Here is a 21474-nt window from a genome sequence, read left to right as displayed (position 1 = left end):
AAATGGAAGGTCAGAAGCTATTGATGGACTTATGCTAGTGGCTGATGATCAAAAGTCAGATAGGATTCGGCTTAAGAGTAAGTACAATGGGGCCTGGCAAGATGGTTCAGTGTGTGAAGGCACTTGCTGCCCTGAACTTAATACCTGAAACCCACATGATAGAAACAAAGCTCCACCATGGAATACCCACACACTCTTTACAAAAAAAGTGCCAAGGGCTCAGTAGTAAAGCACTTACACAGCCCATAATACCCTGGGTTCAACTTTTCACACCACCCAAAATCAACTACAACAAAAACATATTACAAAAGAAGAATTTGAAGCAGGGTGTGATGATTCATGCTTCAAGATGAGGCAGGAGGATAAACAGAAAGTTCAAAGCCAGCCTTAGATATCCTATCCTTAAAAACAAAATACAGCCGGGCGGTGGTGACACACACCTTTAATCCCAGCACTTGGGAGGCAGAGGCAGGCAGATTTCTGAGTTCGAGGCCAGCCTGGTCTACAGAGTGAGTTCCAGGACAGCCAGGGCTACACAGAGAAACCCTGTCTCGAAAAACAAACAAACAAAAAAACCAAAACCAAAACCAAAAACCAAAATACAACTGAAAGGGGGGAGACGGTAGCAGCAGGCTTAAACAATAATTCTTTCACTTCTGTCTATGAGGAAGATGGGGTAGCCATAGATACAAACCCCCCTGGACCAGAATGTCATCCTGAATTAAAGAGAGTGAGAAAAATTAACAAAGAAAATCCACTCAAGGGGGTTATTTATTAAAAAGGTTAAGTGCATATTTCTCCTTTATTGTCATCTAAAAACTGCATGAATTTGTTTACTTATTTGGGAAGGAGGGGAGCGCAAGCCTGCCATAGCATACATGTAGGGGTCACGGTTCTCTCCTAGCATCCATATCCCAAGGGCTAATCTCTGGTCAGCAGGCTTGGCTCCAAGTGCCTTCCCTTGCTCAGCCTTCTTTCTTTTCTTCTAGGTGTTCTGGGCTCATACTTCACTGAGCTACTTCCCCAGCCCTGCTCTCCTGGTGTCTCAGTTCTGATGCGACCAGCAGAATTTAACGCATGCACAATGACTTTCTCTGGTAAGCAGTACTAGAGCAAGACCCCAGTGATTTAGAAAACTATACTATATATTTTAGAAATTGTGTGGCAATGTTCCATCAGTAACCATAGGTGTCACTATAAATCATTTAGAGTAGTTGCCATTTACACCAGAACCATAAATAACTCTAGTGAAATACATATTTCATCCTTTGAGAATAAAGCCATACTTCATGTGACTGGTGAAAGGTGACATCCACATACCTTTGGTGAAGATGATTTATCTCTTCATCCTTACGGTTTATCTCCACTCTGGCAGTTTTGATAAGTGCTGAGATATTCTTCTTAAGAGACTGGTTTTCATTTTTTAAGTTCAAGTTCTAAAGCACAGATAAGACACATTAACAGACCCAAAATGTATACAACTGTTAATAGTACTACTTGTAGTTGCTAGTTGTTGTGAGGATTTTAAAGATAAATCTTGGCTATACATCATAGACTTGAATTCACTTGATCCTCCTGCCTCAGCCTCCAATATGGGGATTAGATGCCACCATACCCAGCTTTCTACTAATTATGGAATACTTACTAATGCTAGGCATTATACATTTTATCTTATGTAATTCTAAGATGTGGCTCCCTAAGAATTAGTTTTCTTACTGCTTAGATGCAGAAGCTGAGATTCTGAGACAATAACCAATATCAGAAAAGAACCACCAGATAGGACATACTTCCGACAAGATTGTAAAGGCAGTAACACAAGCAACAAGTTCTGCTTAGTTTTAATAACTAAAACATGATCTGCCGGGTGTAGTGGTGCGCACTGTTAGTCCCAGCACTCAGGAAGCAGAGGCAGGCAGATTTCTGAGAGTTAGCCTGGTCCACATAGAAAGTTCCAGGACAATCAGAGCCACATGTATTAAACAAAAAAATCACTAAGGAGTGCTAAGCATTAGCTACTTTAAAAACTAAACATGCAAAGATATATTGGTTTTCAAATAAACAAAGACAGAACCTCGAGCTAGTTCTTTCAGGGCAAGAAAAGAGAATCAAGAAAGAGAGGCACGTTTTCAAAAAAGTATACAGAACACTGTCACATTCTTTATTTTTTGCAGCACAATAACAAAAAGAACCATCTGACAACTGTGAGTCACCTTTTTTTTTTTGTTTTGTTTTTCGAGACAAGGTTCTCTGTATAGCCCTGGCTGTCCTGGAACTCACTCTGTAGACCAGGCTGGCCTCAAACTCAGAGATCCGCCTGCCTCTACCTCTGGAGTGCTGGGATTAAAGGCATGTGCCACCACACCACACCCATCCAAAAACTTAATTCTTTGTTCTTCAAAATTACTTTCTTTTAGCTGTGTGTGGTATCACACGCCTTTAGTGCAAACACTTAGGAGATACAGGCAGGCAGGTTTCTGAATTCAGGGCCAGACTGGTCTACACAGGAAGGTCCAGGCCAGGCAGGGCACAGTAGGACCATTTCAAACAAAAGAGAACTACCCTCTTTTAAACTTATCACCCAATTATCGAGTTGTCCAAGAGATCATTTATGTCAATGCCATTTTAAATTTGAAGCAGTTTTCCTATAATCCTCTCACTAATCAAGAAAAAAAAAATTACAATGGTAAAATGACACAAAATATTTTTTAAAGTGGAGAGGTATGGACATGACCAAGGTATAGTGTATGCATGTAGGAATTTGTCAAAGAATAAGTGGAATTTTTACACATACAAAGAAATGTCAGATGCTGCATGGTTAGCTCACATGACAGAGACTCAGGCTTTGGGTTCCATTCCTAGCAAATAGAAAAAACTTCAGAAGTTGCCAATACTTTACCACCTTAATTGCTAATGCCCCCAAAATAGGGCTGGGGGTACACTTCAGTGGTAGACATGCACAACACCTGAATATTAAGCTTTTTTTTTTAATGTGCATTGGTGTTTTGCTTGCACAAATGTCTGTATGGGGGTGTTGGGTGCCCTGGCACTGGAGTTACAAACAGTTGTATGCTGTTATGTGGGCACTGGAAATTGAACCAGGACCTCTAGAACTCATTCTGTAGACCAGGCTGGTCTCGAACTCAGAAATCCACCTGCCTCTGCCATCACTGCCCGGCAATATTTTAACTTTAACTATAACTTCTTTTTCTTTTAAGGAAGATAGTTTCACCGGGCAGTGGTTGCACACACCTTTAATCCCAGCACTAGGGAGGCAGAAGCAAGCAGGTCTCTTTGAGTTTGAGGCCAGCCTGGTCTACAGAGGGAGTTCCAGAACAGCCAGAGCTACACAGAGGAAACCCTGTCTCAAAGGAAAAGAAAAGAGAAAAAAAAGGAGATACTCTTACTATGTTTTACCCAAGCTGGCCCTGAACCCTGGGGGAAAGTGATCCTCTCATCCTAGTCCCTTAAGGAGCTTGGACTACTTAAAAGCTTCTATGTCTGTCTGCCTGTCCATTCTAGAGAGCAAGCCCAAGTTGTTATGCTTTTATATTACTGAGGTTCAGGAGCTGCCCCCACAAACCACACGAACAACGATCTCAGTCAGACAGGGCTGGTTTATCGAGCACACACCTAAAGACTGATGGACAAGGGCAACAGCTTCAGACTCGGGGGCTGAAAGCTGCACATTGGATATTTCTCAGGGCTGGCATATAAAGGCTAAAACCACCAAAAACTCATAAGCAAGTGTAAGAAGTACTGCAGTTTGTCAGCCTTGACTCAGCCATTTTAGATGTAACAGTTCAACTATAAGATTATCAAACCTTATAGCATACAGAGCATAACAGGGTATGTGGCCAACATGACCCTGCTCTGAGTCAAGTTATTTTTCTACATCAGTGACCGGCAGGGCAACAATATAAAATAGTTGGTGGTCACGCAACAAAATGTCTATAGCTATGCCAATGGGGCAGGCCTCAGCAATATAAAACAACGGGCTGCCTGGAAAGATAACTCAGTAAAGAGCTAGGCACACAAGTGTGAGGATGTAGTTTGATTCCTCAGAACTCACAGGAAAAGCCATCTGGGGTTGTATATGCTTTATCACCTCAGCACTAGAAAAATGGAGACAGGTGGATTCCTGCAGGTTGCTAGCTATGCAGCCTAGCCTACTTTGTGAGATGCAGGCCAAAAACTATGCCTCAAAAGACAAGGCAGACTGTGCCTTAGGAGCAACACCCAAAGATGGTCTCTGGCTTCTAGATGCATGTGCAAACAAGTGCACTCACACCATAATGTTAATGAGGAAGAAAAAAACCATGATACCTGTGTCTGTATTTCCTTAAACCTTTTCATCAGGTCTTTCATTTGCTGCTGACATTTCCCATATTCTATCTGCAACTGAAAAACATAGAATTAACTTAGCCATTAGTGTACTTTCTTAGCTTAAATGACATTTAAAATTGGGGGTGGGGGTAAATCAATGTACTCATAGGGTATTTAGTCAGGTTATGTTGTATTCTGTTGTTGCTAGTATTGCCTAGACAGTGTCTCCAGATGCAGGCCAGGCTGCTTCACTACTGAGCCCCTGTCTCAGCCTCCCTAGCACTGAGATTAGAGGCAAGTGCCTGCCTAGACTATTGGTTTTTAAATTTCAGCCCATTCATGGTGCACTTTGATAAGCTTCACAGTGTAACTCTGAACCTTAATGTTCAAATAGAGAAGTCTTGACACATTATGTAACACACAACTTAATATAAATCATGAAAAAAATAAAATGTTATAGTTCACTGAGAGTCTACTATAGCTTTAGATATATTCAGATACTTCTTAAGTTCAGTTAAATAAAATTGTAACTGAATTTAGACATGCATTCAGAAAGTATTTCTTAAAAATACAAATCAGAGGCAGAAACTGCCTTAACTATTCTTAATTTAAGAACTGATCCCTCAACACAGACTGTTCAATAGTAAGCTGTAGCCATTTCTTCAAGAGCTACAAAAAAAAATAAACGTTCTTAATAATTGAGACAACTCATACGTCATTGTACGTTGCCTCCTTCGCAGTTCCTTCTTCAGTCAGGATCTCTTCATACAAATCTAAACAGTTTCTGAATGACACACAGGATCTAGCAGTACTGTCTGAAAACAAACAAAAACTTACATTAAGATACTTGTTAGGATTTTTCTGAATTAGTTTTATCAACATCTTAGTTATCTTCATATTTTCTACATGTATACCATTATTCTTTGTGCTAGAATTCTTGATGTTGCATCTACTTCAAAGGGTTGTTACATGTCTCCTCACTAGCATTTCCTACAGCCTATACCGTATATGGTACATCTGGATAAGCTTTATAGTGTAACCCTGAACCTTAATGTTCAAATAGAGTTAAAAGAAATTTATGGCATGTAAGTCTTGACATATTATGTAACACACAACTTAATATAAATCAAGAAAAAATATAAAATGTTATAGTTCACTGAGAGTCTTCTATAACAGATGATGGTAAGAAAGTAGCTATTCCAATGAATCCGGTGTGATACTATCCCTGTTACAAAGCACTGACAGATCTGATTGTGGAAAGCGCTTAATTCAACAGGTGCTGAGACACTCCTTTACCGTTCTTACTGATGCATTTGAAGACACAGTGACAGTACTCTCTGTGAAGGCATAGCCGGAGATGCATATCCTACAGCGCCAGTTGACATTTCAATGGTATAAAATATTTTTGCACAAAACCTAATTAAACTTGAGTCACAGATTAATAATGTTAATAATATTAATAATGCCTGTGTTAATATGTTCTGACCAAGCTTTGGGCCAAAAAGTAATTATCTCAGTGGAACCATTTCAAAGACATTATTTGAAAGCTGTGAAGTTACCAAGTGCCATTAACAATAAAACAAACACAGTAAATCAACCAAACAAAATGAGACTGTTTTATGCAATTTACATACCAGAAACAGCACTGTCCAACCCAGCATATATGTCCAATGAGCCTTCATCATTATTTTTAAGTGGAGAGGCTGCAAAAATAGCAAAGACTAGTTAAAACTGTCTTATGGGCTGAGGATTTTGTTTGTTTGTTTGTTTCAATTCTTACTTGGAAGGATGAGGAAAGGAATATATTATTTCTGCTTTAGCGCATGAGACAAGGGTCTGGATGGTAGCGGTGGTGGTGGCACACACCTTTAATCCCAGTACTTGGGAGGCAGAGGCCAGCCTGGTCTAAAGAGCTACTTCCAGGACAGCCAAGGCCACACAAAGAAACCTGTCTGGAAAAACACACAACAAACAAACAAGATGAAGAAAAAGAGGAAAAGAAAAAGTCAAGGGCCAGGCAGTGGTGGAGCACGCCTTTAGTCCCAGCACTCCGGAGGTAGAGGCAGGCGGATCTCTGAGTTTGAGGCCAGCCTGGTCTACAGAGTGAGTTCCAGGACAGCCAGGGCTACACAGAGAAACCCTGTCTTGAAAGCCAAAAAAAAAAAAAAAAGAAAGAAAAGAAAAGGAAAAAGTCAAGGTTTATATGTGCTTATCAACAGAAAATTTTTGATGTGGAGATTTATATATTAACTAATTCAAATTCAGACTTAAAAAAATCATTTTAAAAACATGTGGAGTTGAGAGAGATGGTTCTTAAGTTAAGAGCGCTTGCAAAAGACCTGAGTTTGGTGCCCATCGTCCATGTTCGGAAGCTCACAAACACTCTAGCTCCGGGAAATCAGATGCCTTTTCTGACTTCTGTGGGCACCAGCATACATATCATACACATACCTTCATGGACACATTCATTTATACCTAATTAATTTTCTAAAAACTCTCTTGTAGATTAAAAATCTTACTAGCGCTGGGGCTAAAGAGACAGCTTAGCAGTTAAAAGCACTTGTACTTTTCCAAAGAATCCAAATTCAGTTCCCAGCACCCACATCAGACGGGTCACAGCTGCTGATAACTCTAGTTGCAGAGTATGCAACACCTTCAGGACTTCATGGGCACCTGCACTCAGGGGCACATGCACACACATGTACAAATCTTTAAAAACTGTGTAATGAGGTTCTAACTATAACAATAATAAGCTACTTCCCATCTTCATATAACACTATACATGCTAAATTAAATAGTAAAGCTACCCGAGGAAGTAGATGTTCTTTCAAAGGATGCAGGTTGGATTTCCAGCACATACATGGAGGCTTACAACCATCTATAAATCTATTTTTCATACTGTCTTGTAGCCTACAGACACCAGGCATGTACATGGTACACAGACATATATATGGACAAAATACTCATATACATAAGAGAAAGAAAGAAAGGAAGAAAGAAAGAAAGGAAGGAAGGAAGGAAGGAAGGAAGGAAGGAAGATCGATCTAAGTTCCTTCTCCCCTTTATCACTGCTGTTTGTTGAAAGAGGTCTGTACTAGAGCTCCATAGCAGAAGGACATCCCTCCAAGAATGTTAAACGTGAGGCCCACAGGTCACACGCATACTGGGATAGCTAAGATTGCAGCCTGACACATCTATAGGTGGCATCATCATGTCGAAACGTCAACAGGTTAGACAACCTTTCTAGTCCTATAGGCTTGAAAACCAGAGGAAAGGCTCTAAGGAAATATCAACTACAGGTGAGAGAGCAAATTCAGAAAGCCAAGGACAGGACTCCCAAATCGTGCCTCGGACACCTGTATAATCCCAAAGAGAACAAACTCCAAGAAGACACCAAAATCTAAAATACCTAGACAGAGATTTTAGTAACTAATGCAATCCAAATTTAGTAAACCTTACCAGAGAAATAGAAACAATTAAAAGACCAATTGGGGTCAGGCCTGGTGGCACACACCTTTAATCCCAACACTCAGGAGCAGTTGGTCTACATAGTTAAGTTTTAGGACAATCAAAGCTACATAGTAAGACCCTGTCTCAAAACAAGAACAAAAGAACCAAATGGCTGAGCATGGTGGTGTATACTTTTAATTCTAGCACTTGAAGGCTAGCCTGGTATACACAGCAAGTTCCCGCCAGCCAGGCCTACAAAGTAAGATCTCATCTTAAAAAACAAGTGAATAGATGAGAGTTCAAGGCCAGCCTAGTCTACAAAGTGAGTTCCAGGACAACCAGGGCTACACAAGAAACCCTAACTTGAAAAATAAAAACCAAACAACCAACCAAACAAAAATAACCAACTGAAAACTATAAAACAGAAAGCTACATATAATGATTATAATATCATCATCATCTCAATATGCTTGACCGTGAAGTACACTGATTAGTATAAATTACTCAATTTTTTTTTAACTAAAAATAGAGGGAAAGAGGGGAAAGTCTTTAGAAGTCTTATAAGGGACTGGTGATGCCTCAGTAGGGAAGAACACTTCACATCTTACAGATGAGATGATCTGGTTTGTTTCCAGCACCTACACAGTGGTTGACAGTCATCTTTATTTCCAGTTCCAGGGGGTCAGAAGCCCTCTTCTGATCTCTGCAGACACCAAGCACACACATAATGGACATGCAGACACATGTGCATTACATGCAGACAAAACACAAATAAAATAAAGTGAATAAAGCTTAATAAAATATCTAAAGACTTCTATAGAATAAGGTCAAAATCTCCCACAAGATATAACTGGAGCCTAAAAATAAAAAAGAAAGAGTATTAATCCCAGCACTCGAGAGGCAGAGGCAGGTGGACTTCTGAGTTCGAGGCCAGCCTGGTCTACAGCGTGAGTTCCAGGACAGCCAGAGCTACACAGAGAAACCCTGTCTCGAAAAACCAAACCAAACCAAACCAAACCAAAAACAAAAGAAAGGATAAAGGGAAAATGATACTATGGTAATATTAAAAGACTAGCAATGATTAAAGTTATTCTCCTAAATGCTTTTAATTTCTTTAAGATGAGGCTATTTAAAGTAAAAGTTAAAGCATCTTATTGTTGAGTTAATTCTGTATAGACACATTTGGATTGTCATCATGACACCCTTAACAATGGCCACGTCATAGGACAAATATAACAATACCTAAAAGATTACAATTCCTTGAACACCCAGCAATAATGCAAAACAATATAATCCAAAAGCACACATATAAATAAAGATTAAAATGGAATTCAAAAGCACACTCAAAATAGAATGTATGGCAGTCTTCCAATATTTAAATATACAGGTTAGGGTGTGGGTCAGTGGTAGAACACTTGCCAGTATGTACAAGGCTCAGAGCTCAATTCCCAGCATCACAAAAATAAAAATAAGAAAAAAGTAGATCTGTAAAGAGTCTTGAGAGTAATGCACCAAAAAAAAAAAAAAAAGCAGCTAGCTATACCCAGTGAGAATAATGCCATTTTTCCCTTTAAAATTAGTAGTTAGTGTGATAAACATTTGTGAGAGATTAGAGAGTTCAGCAGTTAAGTTCTTATAGAGGGCTAAGGTTCAGTTACCAGGACCCATGTAAGGCTCATAACCATCCATAAGTCCAGGTCCATGGGACCTAACCCCCTCCTCTGGCCTCAAGGGCACCAAGCATGCCCATGGAGCACAGACATATGAAGACGCTCATACACAGACAGGCAGGCAGGCCAACAGACAGACAGACAGACAGACAGACATGCACACACCCACAACTAAAAAAAAGCCTTATTTTAAAAATTTACACATTTTTTAAAATAAAACAATGAAGGTATTCATTATATTATACTTTGAATTTTTCTGTTGATTTGTTTTGTTTTGTTTTGTTTTGAGACAAGGTTTCTCTGTGTAGCCCTGGCTATCCTAGAACTTGCTCTGCAGAGCAAGCTTGCCTCAGACTCAAGAATCTCCTTGCCTCTGCCTCCTGAGTGCTGGGATTAAAGGTGTACACCACCACTACCTAATTTTTTAAAAGGAAAAATCTACAGAATAATAACAGCAATGTAACAAGTTGAAACTACATTAGCAAAACCAAATAACAACTATTCTACTCACAGTGTTAATGATGCTGAAGGGACAGGAGCCCTTCCAGATCTTCCAACATTAACTTTTAAAAACACATTTTAAATAAGAATGAAGAACGGATTAAGACTTACTTAACCCCAGTGATACAACTACAATGCAACCTTTACACTTAAGGTTCAAGGGAACACTATAGAAGAGGGGGCTGGAAAGACTGCTAAGAGCTAGAAAACTAGGACAACTGCTGTAAGACTGCTTCCTATATATTACAGGGAAGCTATACCTGTACAAATCACAGAAATATGGCTGTGCCTAAACAAGACCAGAAGAATGACATTTCTGACATGCCAACATGGATGGGGAAATCTCATAAGACCCAACTCCTACAAAATCAATGACTGCTGAGAATAAGAGAAGGCCCCTGAAAGGTTGTCCAATCCGAAGCAGTCAGCCCTTAAACATACACATATAAGCTACTAAACAGACTCAGCAGGATATGGGTGTGTGGCCATAATTAAAGAAAAGGTTATGAATTTGGGAAGGAGTGGGCTATAGACATGAGAGAAGTTTGTATGTGTGTATGTGTGTGTGTGTGTGTAAGATGTAAATACGGCACAGAAGTTACAAACCTACATATCACTATATTCAACGTGTAAGAGGTCTCTATTTAGGGTTGGAGATGTAACTCATTTGGCAGTATTTCCCTAGCATGCATGAGGCTCTGGACTCCCCTTTCCCCCCTAATTCCCTGCAAAACAACTATTTTATGAGTTTATTTTATTACCATGTCTTGTGTCATTGTTCACCCCACTGCCACCATTCCCTCCTTCCTCTGCCCCTGTCGCTTCTCTATGCCAAAGTCTCCCACATATCCCAAGTTGGCCTTAGAACTCAGTTCTCCTGCCTCCCAAGTGCTCAAACTATAGGCATGTTCCACCTCATCCAGGAATGAATAATTAAATCCAGTTAAGCAATAATAAATAAGCATAAATTCATTAAAAATATTTACTTCCAAGTAAGGCAGTGGTGGCACTTGCCTTAAATCCCAACACTTGGGAGACAGAGACAGGCAGATCTCTTGAGTTCCTTTGAGGCCAACCTTGTCTACAGAGTGAAATCCAGGATAGTCAGGGCTACACAGAGAAATCCTGCCTCAAAAACACCAAAACAAACAAAAAGTTTTACTTCAAAAGTAACATATTTATTTGGAATATGACGACAGATATTATGACCTATCATGTCAGCAAAATTGCTACCTTGATTACTTACATTTAGAGACACAATAAAGCACACAATAAAGGTCAACCAGGGGCTAAAGAGATGGCTCAGTGGCAGTTCCAGGGGATTCAACAACACCCTCTGGCCTCTTTGGTCACCAGGCATGCACATGATGCATATATTTATATGCAGGCAAAACACTTATAAACATAATGTAAAAATAAATATAGCTTTAAAAAAAAGGAAAAGAAAGAAAAAAAGAAAAGAGAGAAAGGGAGGGGGGAGAGAGTGAGACAGTGAGAGAGGGAGAGAAGGAGAGAGAGAGAGAGAGAGAGAGGGAGAGAGGGGGAGAGAGAGAGAGAGAGAGAGAGAGAGAGAGAGAGAGAGAGAATGAGAGAATGAGAATAAAGTCAGCCAGGCACAGTGATTTGTGCCTACAGGCCCAGCTACTTAGTTGCCTGAGGCAAAATGATCACTTGCGCCTGGGAGTTCCAGCCCAGTCTCACAGCATAGTGAGATCTCCAAACTACACAAAAAGGGCACAGATATAGCTATGGAGCAATGCGCTATGTAGCCAAGTATATATAGCCCTGTGTTTAATTTTCAGCACTGTAAAGAAAACAAAAAACAAGAAAAAGGTTCCCCTTTACTAAGTACTCCCTGTGTTCTAAGAATTTTGCTGTGTTAAGTTACTCATGTACTTAACACAGAAAAGAAGAGTGGAGGATCATTTTTCCTAACAATAAGTAAATGATTTTATAATTGTGATCAAGTGAGGTTAGGGCTATCACTGTGACAGCGTATGTGCCTGCATTTGAAAGATCCTGGTTCTAAACTCCCAGCACCAAAGTTTAGAATGAAACAAAAAGTAAGTAAATTCAGAACTGAGAGTTCTTACCAGGACAGACATCAAACAAACCCGTTCCATCACCATTGTCATCATCTGCTGCCATGGTCCTATATCCTTCTCATAGGTGCCATCTACGGTATTAAGCATAAAGATTCCCACCATTAGAATAGCTTCAACTTACAAAGCAACCTTCTAATTTGAGCACACTGAATAACTTCATTCTCATTTAAAAAAAAAAAAAAAAAAAGCCGGGCGTGGTGGCGCACGCCTTTAATCCCAGCACTCAGGAGGCAGAGGCAGGCGGATTTCTGAGTTCGAGGCCAGCCTGGTCTACAAAGTGAGGTCCAGGACAGCCAGGGCTATACAGAGAAACCCTGTCTCGAAAAACCAAAAAAAAAAAGCCTAACATTTTCTGAGCAAAAGTTTAAACTCTAAAATCAAACTCTTAAAGTCATTAGTATAGATAGGCCATGAACAAAGTAAATTACACTAATTTTATAAAAGAGGCCAAATTATGCTAGTATGTACCAGACCCTGAAATTGACCCCATTATGGGGGGTGGGGGGGAGAAATCTCAAAATACAAATTAATTATTTTTTTTATAATTTATTTATTTTATGTATAGGAGAACACTGTAGCTGTCCTCAGATACACCAAAAGAGGGGATCAGAGTCCATTACAGATGGTTGTGAGCCACCATGCGGTAAAGGGAATTGAATTCAAAACCTCTGGAAGAGCAGTCAGTGCTCTTAACCACTTAGCCATCTCTCCAGCCCACAAATTAACGTTTGCACTAAAATAAGAACCATCAGTACTAAAAACATACTCATAAAACATATTCATATAACAAGAAATACAAATGCTACCCCCACCGATCATGGGGAGAAGCCTGACAACCTAAGATCCATCAATTCTCAGAACCCATGGTGGAAAAAGAGAACCAATTCCAGCAAGCACACACCTGCCTTCACACACACACACCATCCACACAAACACAACACCAGTAAATATAACACTGAAAATAAAAAAGATGCATTCAAGCTGGGGTATGGCTCAACAGTAGAACACATACTTACAAGCATGCATGAAGCCCTAGTCTCTCTAATTAGTGCCACAAAAATGAATGAATGAATGAATGAATGAATGAATGAATAGGAGAGAAACACACAAGCTGGAAAGACTCTCAGCAGGTAAAGTGCTTGCCGTGCAAGCCTGATGACTCGAGTTCAATCCTGAAAACCCATGTAAGGCAAGAGAGAACCAACTCCACCAAATTGTCTCTGTTCGGTATGGGCTCTCATACGGGCTCGTTAACATGGCATATGCATGCTTACACTCACATCACACATGAACACTCGAGCACACACAAATGTGCACATACACACAAATATATGATTTTTAAAAAAAAAAGATACAAATGCACATGCATATGTACATAGAAAATGGGCAAAAGGTACTTTTTTAAAACTTGTATCTACTGGTAAGGGAGTTGTGCATACATGCCATGGTGTACTGATATGAAGGTCTGACGACAACTTTCATGAGCCTATTCTCTCTTTACACCGTGTGGGTCCTGAGGGCTCAGGTCATCAAGCAACAAACAAATGCAAATTAAATTCTTTAATTGCTTTTAGAAGGCCAGTGAGTTGTCTCAGTAAAGATGTTTGCTACCAAGCCTCATGACCTATACATTTAACCCCCCAGGACCCACATATGCAAAGAAATAACCACTCCACAATACATAGGTGTATGCATTGCATTTAGAGCTATGCCATGAGCCTGTACTTGATGCAGAGGCAGAGGTAGAGGCAGAAGGACTAAGACTTTGAAGTCATTTTTGTCCACATAGAAAGTTCCAGGTCAATCTATTTTACATAGCAAGACTCAATCTAAAAATAAATAAATAAACAAAATATATAAATAAAGCAAGCAAGCCCCTCCCCCCTCTTTCCCCCCTCCCCCCCCCCCCAAGACACAGTTTTACTGTGTAGCTCTGGCTGTCCTGGAACTCAGAGCAGGGTGGCCTAAACTCAAAGACCTGCCAGCCTCTGCTTCCTGTGTGCTGAGATTAAAGGCACGTGACACCATCACTTTTAAAATTATTTTTAGAAAGTTTAAATTCAGTAGTAATGAATGAAAGGCAAATGAAGAAAAAAAAGGTGTTGTGTGTCTAGAGAAGTACTGAAAGCCAGGCTTGGAGGCAGAAGTAGGTAGATCTGTCAGTTACAGGTCAGCCAAAGCTACACACTCACACTCACACTCACACACACACACACACACACATACACACACACACACACACCACCACTGCATTCCCCCCCCTCCCCAGAGGAGGAGGGGAGGGGGCACTTCAAGAAGAATCCACACAATAGTACTGGCCAAAGCACACAGCAACCCTGAGAAGGAATCTGGACTTGCATGTAGATCTTCACTCTCTCCACCCCACCTCTTATCTTTCTAGAGCCACTTTGTTTCACAAGGGTGTAAGCCTGGTTTTCTTCACATTCTGTGCAAAATTAAACAAACATAAAACAAGCCAGAGCCATTAAATCAGTCAGGATAAAATCTACCCATATGGTGGCTCACAACCATCGGTAACTTCACTTTCAGAAGGTCTAAAGCCCCCTCTTGGCTTCCATGGACACCAGACATGCATGCAGTGCACAGCTGTACATACACCCATACATACAAAATATAAAAATAATTTTAAAGACATGTATTTCCTAATAAATATCCCAAAAAGTATATTTTGCCTTCTATAACCATTAAATTAGAATCCAGAAATTCAACTAACTATAGATTTTTTCAAAAATTGTATCTGTATTGAATGTGTGAGTGTGTGTTTGTATTAGGGGATGAGGAAGATGGCTCTGTGGCACAACATAATCAGCAAGCACAATGCTCTGGTTTCAGTCCTTACTACCAAAAAAAATCTTACTGGTCTACAATCAAGCTGTCATCAGGGCTGTGGTTCTATAGGGTTTGAGAGAGGCTGTTCACATTTTCCAGTTTCTAAAAGCACCTGCATTCCTGGTCTGGAGCCTCCTTTCTCCATCTTCAGAGTCTAAGACCTACCATCTCCTTTCTTCTCCAATGGCTGCTTCCATAACTATATTTGCATGCTAGCCTGCTACGCTCTCCCTAGGCCCCTATCATCACATGGACAATCCTAACACCTCTCTACCTATTCCTCTCAATAGAACCTGGGTAACAGATTCTGCGATCACTTGAATTCAGGATAAATCTCCCCACTTTGAAATTCTTAGTCATGAGAAGAAATGTAGCCCAATTAGTAGAGTGCTTGCCTATCATACACAAAGCCTACCTATTATCCCAGCACTCAGAGGCAGACTCTGTGAAGTAGCACTCAACTACTTGAAGGCCAGCCTGGATACATAACACTCTGCCTCGAAGCAAAATCCTTAAACATATCTCTACAACTTTACAATCTCTTTGTCATATTTGCTTTATATATTTACAGATGGCAGGTATGAAATCAGCTATCTTTCAGGGCCATAATGAACTGATTTTTCAATCCTTTTTTTTTTTTTGGAGGGGTTTGGGGTTAAGACAGGATTTTTCTATGTAGCCCTGGCTGTTCTAGAACTCATTCTGTAGACCAGGCTGTCCTGGAATTTGAGATTCTCCTGACTCTGTCTCCTGAATGTCAGGATTAAAGGTATGTGCCACCACTGCCCATCTAATTTTTAAATAATTTAAATAACAGCACTGTAACCAACAGATACCAGTTAGACAACAGATGACTTGAAGGTAGGACTGAGTTTCATATACTCAATATATACTAATGAACACAAATACTTACTACAAAACAAGGCAACCTTCCCTGACCCCACCCCAAAAAAAGACTACAGGAGCCAGAAATTTTAAGTTCATAGTTTTGGGTTTTTTAAGATTTATTTATTTATTATATGTAAGTACACTGTAGTTATCTTCAGACACTCCAGAAGAGAGTGTCAGATCTCATTACAGATGGTTGTAAGCCACCATGTGGTTGCTGGAATTTGAACTCAGGACCTCTAGAAGAGCAGTTAGTGCTCTTAACCACTGAGCCATCTCTCTAGCCCCATAGTTTATTTTTATGATGACTCTATTGGTCTCACTCATGGCCTAGGTATTCTCATCTCCCATGGAAAAGTTCTATCTATTACAAGGTCAGTAACAAACTATAAATGCCTTTGGGCACTTACACAAATGTATGAATAATTTCCAAAGGCTATGAATTCAGATATTATCTTACCTTGACTTAATTACTCTAGCATAGACTTTCTCCTTGGACTAACTGCTGATGGAGGGAGGAGGAACATAGGATACAAGAGGGAAAAGACTGGTAAGGGTGACAGAATGCCTGTTGCCTTCAGGGTACTGGAGAGTTAAGAACTACTTATACAAAGATATAAAGCAATAGTCAGTAATACGACAAAAAAATAAAACAAATACATTCCTCTGAAACTACATATTCATGAAGTCCAGAATATTACCTATCAGCATCTGATCACCTGACATCTTTATTTTTATGAATAACACTCACACTCTAGACTACTGACATCACCTCTGTAACATCCATCTGTCCATTTGCCCTCATTTACTGCTGTTTCAATGTGCTTTAGGCCCTACTGTTGCTACCTAGTTTGCTAAATACATGCTACAAACAATTCTAATTCTTTCACAGAAGTACTGCCTGTAGCAATTCTTGCTCAAAACCTTCCCATAACCTGCCAACATCTAGTGAATTTTGCCCAAATTCCTTATTTTGATTTAAACTGGTACCTTTCTAGCCACCTTTATTATTTACTATTTCCAAAATTCCAAAATTCTGAAGATTCTGTTTGTAGACATTTTCTGATACCATCTCACCAGATCTACTCTGTACCAAGTCTACTATGAGTTCACATATTTAAATGAGTCCAGATATGAAATGTTCATAGTTTAAAATGTGTGAAAGCAAGATCAGAATGTGAGGTTTTAGAGAACCAAGAAACAGTTTATATGTTTAAGATACTTGAACTCTCTCCCATAGCAACTGGAGAGATCACTAAAATTCTAAAGCAGAGGCTAATCAAATTCACATTGCAGATGCTAGTAGCCAGGAGCTAGACAGCAAAGATCATCCAACACTGGCATACACATCTCGTCTCAGCAGCTGCAAGGCTGAATCAGGAACCAACGTGAGATCCTATCTCAAAACAAGCATAAGAAAACTGTGCAAGACAAATAAGGAGTCATGAATTTAGCAAAAGACAAAGTCTAGCTCTGAGGGATTTCCGTGGGAAAGCTGTTGTATTTTATGCAAACCTATTCAAATGTCCACTCATTGATTTGAAATTTCCTTTATAACAAAACCTGAGCTGTCCTTAGAATACATATATATTATATATACAATATAAAATATAAAAATATTTATAATATATATTATTTATGTATTATATGTATTTGTATTTGTTTATTGTGTTTGTACAGATGGAGGTCAGAAGAAAACTTGGGGGAATTTATTTTCTCCTTCTACTATGTGTGTCAACCTCAGTCAGCTTGTCAGGTTTGGCATCAGCTACTGGCTAAGCTATCCCACCCACCCTGAGCTGTCTTCAGAACAGCAATCTAACCGTGCTCCTGCTGTGCTTAACCACCTTTGGGTGCTCCTTGCTGATCAGGACAATGAACACACTTGCTAACAGTTCTGCAGAGGTCTTGCATGCCAGTCCTGTACCACTGAACCAGTGTTATTCTGTTCATGGTTCTTCTCCAACCCCCAGCAGCCTACGCAGATCACATGAGTAGCTCTATGAGCACACTTGTTCTCTCCCGGTCAGCAACTCTGAAAAGTGCAGACTGTCTGCTCAATACTCTACCATTATTTAACTGTTATTTTGGCCAAAGTAATGTCCCCTAGGCACAATGTCGTCCCACTAGGTAAGGACCTCTGATATGTTCTTCTTTGGGTTTTAGGGAGCATATGGGTGAGAGCATTGAGACAGGGCTCTCCATGTAGCCCTGGCCATGCAGGAGGTCAATCTGTACACAAGGCAGTGTGCAAACCTAGAGTTCACTTGCCTCTGCCTCCTCAGTTCTGGGACCAAGGGTGTGCGCCACTTCACCTCACATTGTTCTATATCTTTATACCACTGTGTCCTTTCCCTAGAGGACTTCTTTCCACAGTTCAACTGTTGCAGAATATTTATCACACTGCAAACCCAGGATCTTGTTATTTACCTTTTTTTTTTTTTTTTTTTTTTTTGGTTTTTCGAGAGAGGGTTTCTCTGTATAGCCCTGGCTATCCTGGAACTCACTTTGTAGACCAGGCTGACCTCGAACTCAGAAATCCGCCTGCCTCTGCCTCCCAAGTGTTGGGATTAAAGGCGTGCGCCACCACGCCGGCTCTTGGTATTTACTGAAAAGCTCTGTTTCTAGTTGTGTGTCTTGGCCCTTAGCACACACCTTAATTCTTCTGGCTGGAATACAGACAGGCCCTCAGTACACTCCTGTAATTCCAAAAATGAAGGTAGAGTTTGTAAAAGGAAGCACCCATGTTTGAAAGCGGTGTCCAATTGAGTGGCAAAGTGCTGAATCAGAGAAAGATTTGACAGAACAGAGTATGCTCAACTCTCACAAGAGTAGAGAGGAAAGGGAAGCTACTAAAAGAGCAGTGCAGAGAGAAAAAAAGTAAAAAAGGAGAGAAAGCAGCTTTACTGGGACAGGTGTACAGAGACAGGTTGCAGAGAGAGAGAGAGAGAGAGAGAGAGAGAGAGCGAGAGAAAGAACAAGCTAGACACAGGAAGACAGAACAAGCCAGACAGGTCAGAAAGAATGAGAAAAGATGAGCTTACTCAGCAATAAGTCTCAGAGGCTGAAAACACTCCAGGACTAGATTAGATTGTACAGCAGCTAGAAGCTTTCAGGACTCAGGCAGTAAGCTTCGGAAATGACAATTACATCAGGTGATTAAAGTTACATTTAAATTCAACTCTACATTCCCGTGGGATTTGAGAAAACACGTCCACCTTGCTGACAGTACAGGCCCAGGTTGGACAAGGGTCATCTGTTTTGTTCCCCACCATCATCAGCTCTTAGCACTGTCTGGCATAGCGGTTAGTAGTTAGTAAGTAATAAAATAATTTGTTAAGCTAATGAAATGCCAAATTAGTTAAAGATGATTCCGAAATTTCTACCTCTGATAAGGTGGAAGGCATTCTTTTAATGGTAATGGAGAAATAAAGAAGACCCGGTGAATCACTTGTACAACAATCAGGTGAAAATGTCGGTCTGGGTTAGAAATAGAGTTGGATCCCTAACAGATTTTTCTTAAAAGAAAAGGAGAGTTAAGATGATTTGGGGCTCATTAGCATCATGGTGACAGGTATATTAAAAAAAAAATTACAAGTCAGTGAGTCTCCCAGGGTGGGAAGATAGGAGAAGAAAGAGAGAGAGAGAATATGAAAGGTAGAGGAGTGAGAGAGATCTTTCTATACTTCTTCTCATCTCCCATCTGAGTTACTACTGAGAGGAGTGGTACACCTTTGAAACATGCAGAGGCCAAGTTTTAAAAACCAAGAAGCTAATGATTGATTAATAACAGCTGCTGGGCTAGGAAGGTTGCTCAGTAGTGTGCAGTCCTCACAGCTTTGAAAAGGCCAGTCCCTAGCACCAAAATGTTCTTTAAAAATTTTACAGGTTGATAACCATTATCTGGAAGGATAAACAGCTTCAACAGATTCATAAGCAAATGCATAGAGAAAGGGGTCATCTAATCTTTTCTGAAAGCAGTATGAAGTTCAAATTTTTCAATACACAAAAGCATACATTTGTAGAAGGAAAACAACCAGGCAAAAGCTAAGAGGCAAATCTCACTCTAGGTTCTGAGGATGAGACAGGCATGAAAAGCAGCATACATTACACAAGTCAAGTATTGATATAAGTGCGCTAAGTACTCCTTTAAATTATCCTGAAGCTCCTATCAAGTCTATATTATTCCTTATCCCGTCTAAATAGATGAGGAACCTAACAGAGCCAATTAGAAAATCTGCTGCAGCCAACAGCTAGAAAGTGGAGAGCTGGGATAAATTCCAGTCAGATGTCAAAAATCAAAAACACCCCTTAAAACATAAATCTCTGGACATATCCCGTAAGATGGCAGGAAATACTATGGAAAAAAAATAATTTGGGGTATGGTAACAGAGCCAAGAAGTCTTGCCTAGTGGCCTAGTCCCTTCCAAGGCGGGGTTGAAGCTCATAGGAGAAAGGCCTTCAGCGAGAAGTTTGGTGTTGGTGTGGCGAGAAAAGACCGCCAAGAGGATCCTTGAAGCACTAATGCTTCCTGAGAATTCTACATTCCCATGTCAGGGATGGTTCGAGGCGCTGCGGAGAGCACATAAACAACTTCTTCTCTCAAGCTTTCAGCTTGGGAAACTGCCCCTGTCACTGATCGCCCGACCCTCGGGACAGCCCCTTCTCCACACTCACCGAGAGCTCGGCAGTAGGGACTTGGGAGACACGGGTGGGGGAGGGGAGGGGCGCGCTGTAGACCCGGCGATGTTCCGGGTGCTCGCCCCAGCGCCCCCCGAGACGCTCCGAGGGGCGCTCCCCGAGGACGGCAGCTGGCTCCTCGAGGCCCAGCCAGGCACAACCCTTCGCCCAGAGCGTAAGCCATCCCAGGCGGCACCCCGCTGCCTCTCCCCAGCAGCCCCGCGACAGGCCCTCAGGAACTTACCCGGCCGGCCAGCCCCGCACAGCGGCCGCTGTCCGGACGCCAGGCGCTCCGCCGTCTCCACCAATCGCAGCTCACGGTAAGGACGCCAGGGCGGGACCGAGCGCCGACAACCAATTAGATAAGACGCAAAGCACGTCTCGGCGCACACAGCCAGTTCCCGCCATTGAAGGCGGAAAAAAAGATTCCAGTTGGCGCCAAACTCTGGTACTTACTCTTCTGTGGCTCCGAAGGGAAGTGGGCGGGCCGTGACCTCAGTGACAACGGGGCGGGGTTTCTCCGCGGAAAAGACGTCACCAGAGCGGAAGTGGGGCGGGTCTGGGAGACGCTAATGAAAGGGAAAGTAAAGGTGGAGGCTCCTAGCTGTTTTGGCTGAGAGCAAGTGGAGAAGGCTTGAGGTCTTTAGTGTATAAATTGTGTCAGCTGCGCGCTAGACAGCGCTAAGATCTGACCTTTAAGATGCCATCCTGGATGGTGAACGTAGCGTAGAATTACTAATTCAGCGGGATAGAAGAAGGTTTTTGTTTTTGTTTTTCCGTATTAAACTTTTTTATGTAAAGCCGGGCGTGGTGGCGCACGCCTTTAATCCCAGCACTTGGGAGGCAGAGGCAGGTGGATTTCAGAGTTCGAGGCCAGCCTGGTCTACAGAGTGAGTTCCAGGACAGCCAGTGCTACACAGAGAAACCCTGTCACGAAAAACCAAACCAAAAAAAAAAAAAATATATATATATATATATATATATACATATATATATACAATAAATTA

General features: G+C 41.0%; 1 protein-coding gene across 4 annotated transcripts in view; it reads right to left on the bottom strand.

Moving 5' to 3' along the window:
- Casp8ap2 (caspase 8 associated protein 2) overlaps positions 1-20734 on the bottom strand; it is a 37802-nt gene extending 17068 nt beyond the window's left edge. Inside the window, exons 1-6 of one of the 4 annotated variants that reach the window (NM_011997.3) lie at positions 20465-20734; positions 12038-12120; positions 5958-6026; positions 5038-5138; positions 4324-4398; positions 1321-1436 (exon numbers count right to left, since the gene is read on the bottom strand). In NM_011997.3, coding sequence (NP_036127.2) covers positions 1321-1436; positions 4324-4398; positions 5038-5138; positions 5958-6026; positions 12038-12092 — 416 coding nt within the window. In that variant the 5' untranslated portion in view covers positions 12093-12120; positions 20465-20734. The remainder of the gene's footprint in view (positions 1-1320; positions 1437-4323; positions 4399-5037; positions 5139-5957; positions 6027-12037; positions 12121-20464) is intronic. The other 3 variants (NM_001122978.2, XM_006537949.1, XM_006537950.2) reach the window with 3 other exon arrangements.
- Between the last annotated feature and the right edge of the window lie 740 nt (positions 20735-21474).

The sequence above is a fragment of the Mus musculus genome, chromosome 4 (assembly GCF_000001635.26).
Source record: "Mus musculus strain C57BL/6J chromosome 4, GRCm38.p6 C57BL/6J".
In the NCBI taxonomy this organism is placed as follows: Eukaryota; Metazoa; Chordata; class Mammalia; order Rodentia; family Muridae; genus Mus; species Mus musculus.
The sequence above is the reverse complement of the archived record's forward strand: the minus strand, read 5'-3'. Positions and strand labels throughout refer to the sequence as shown.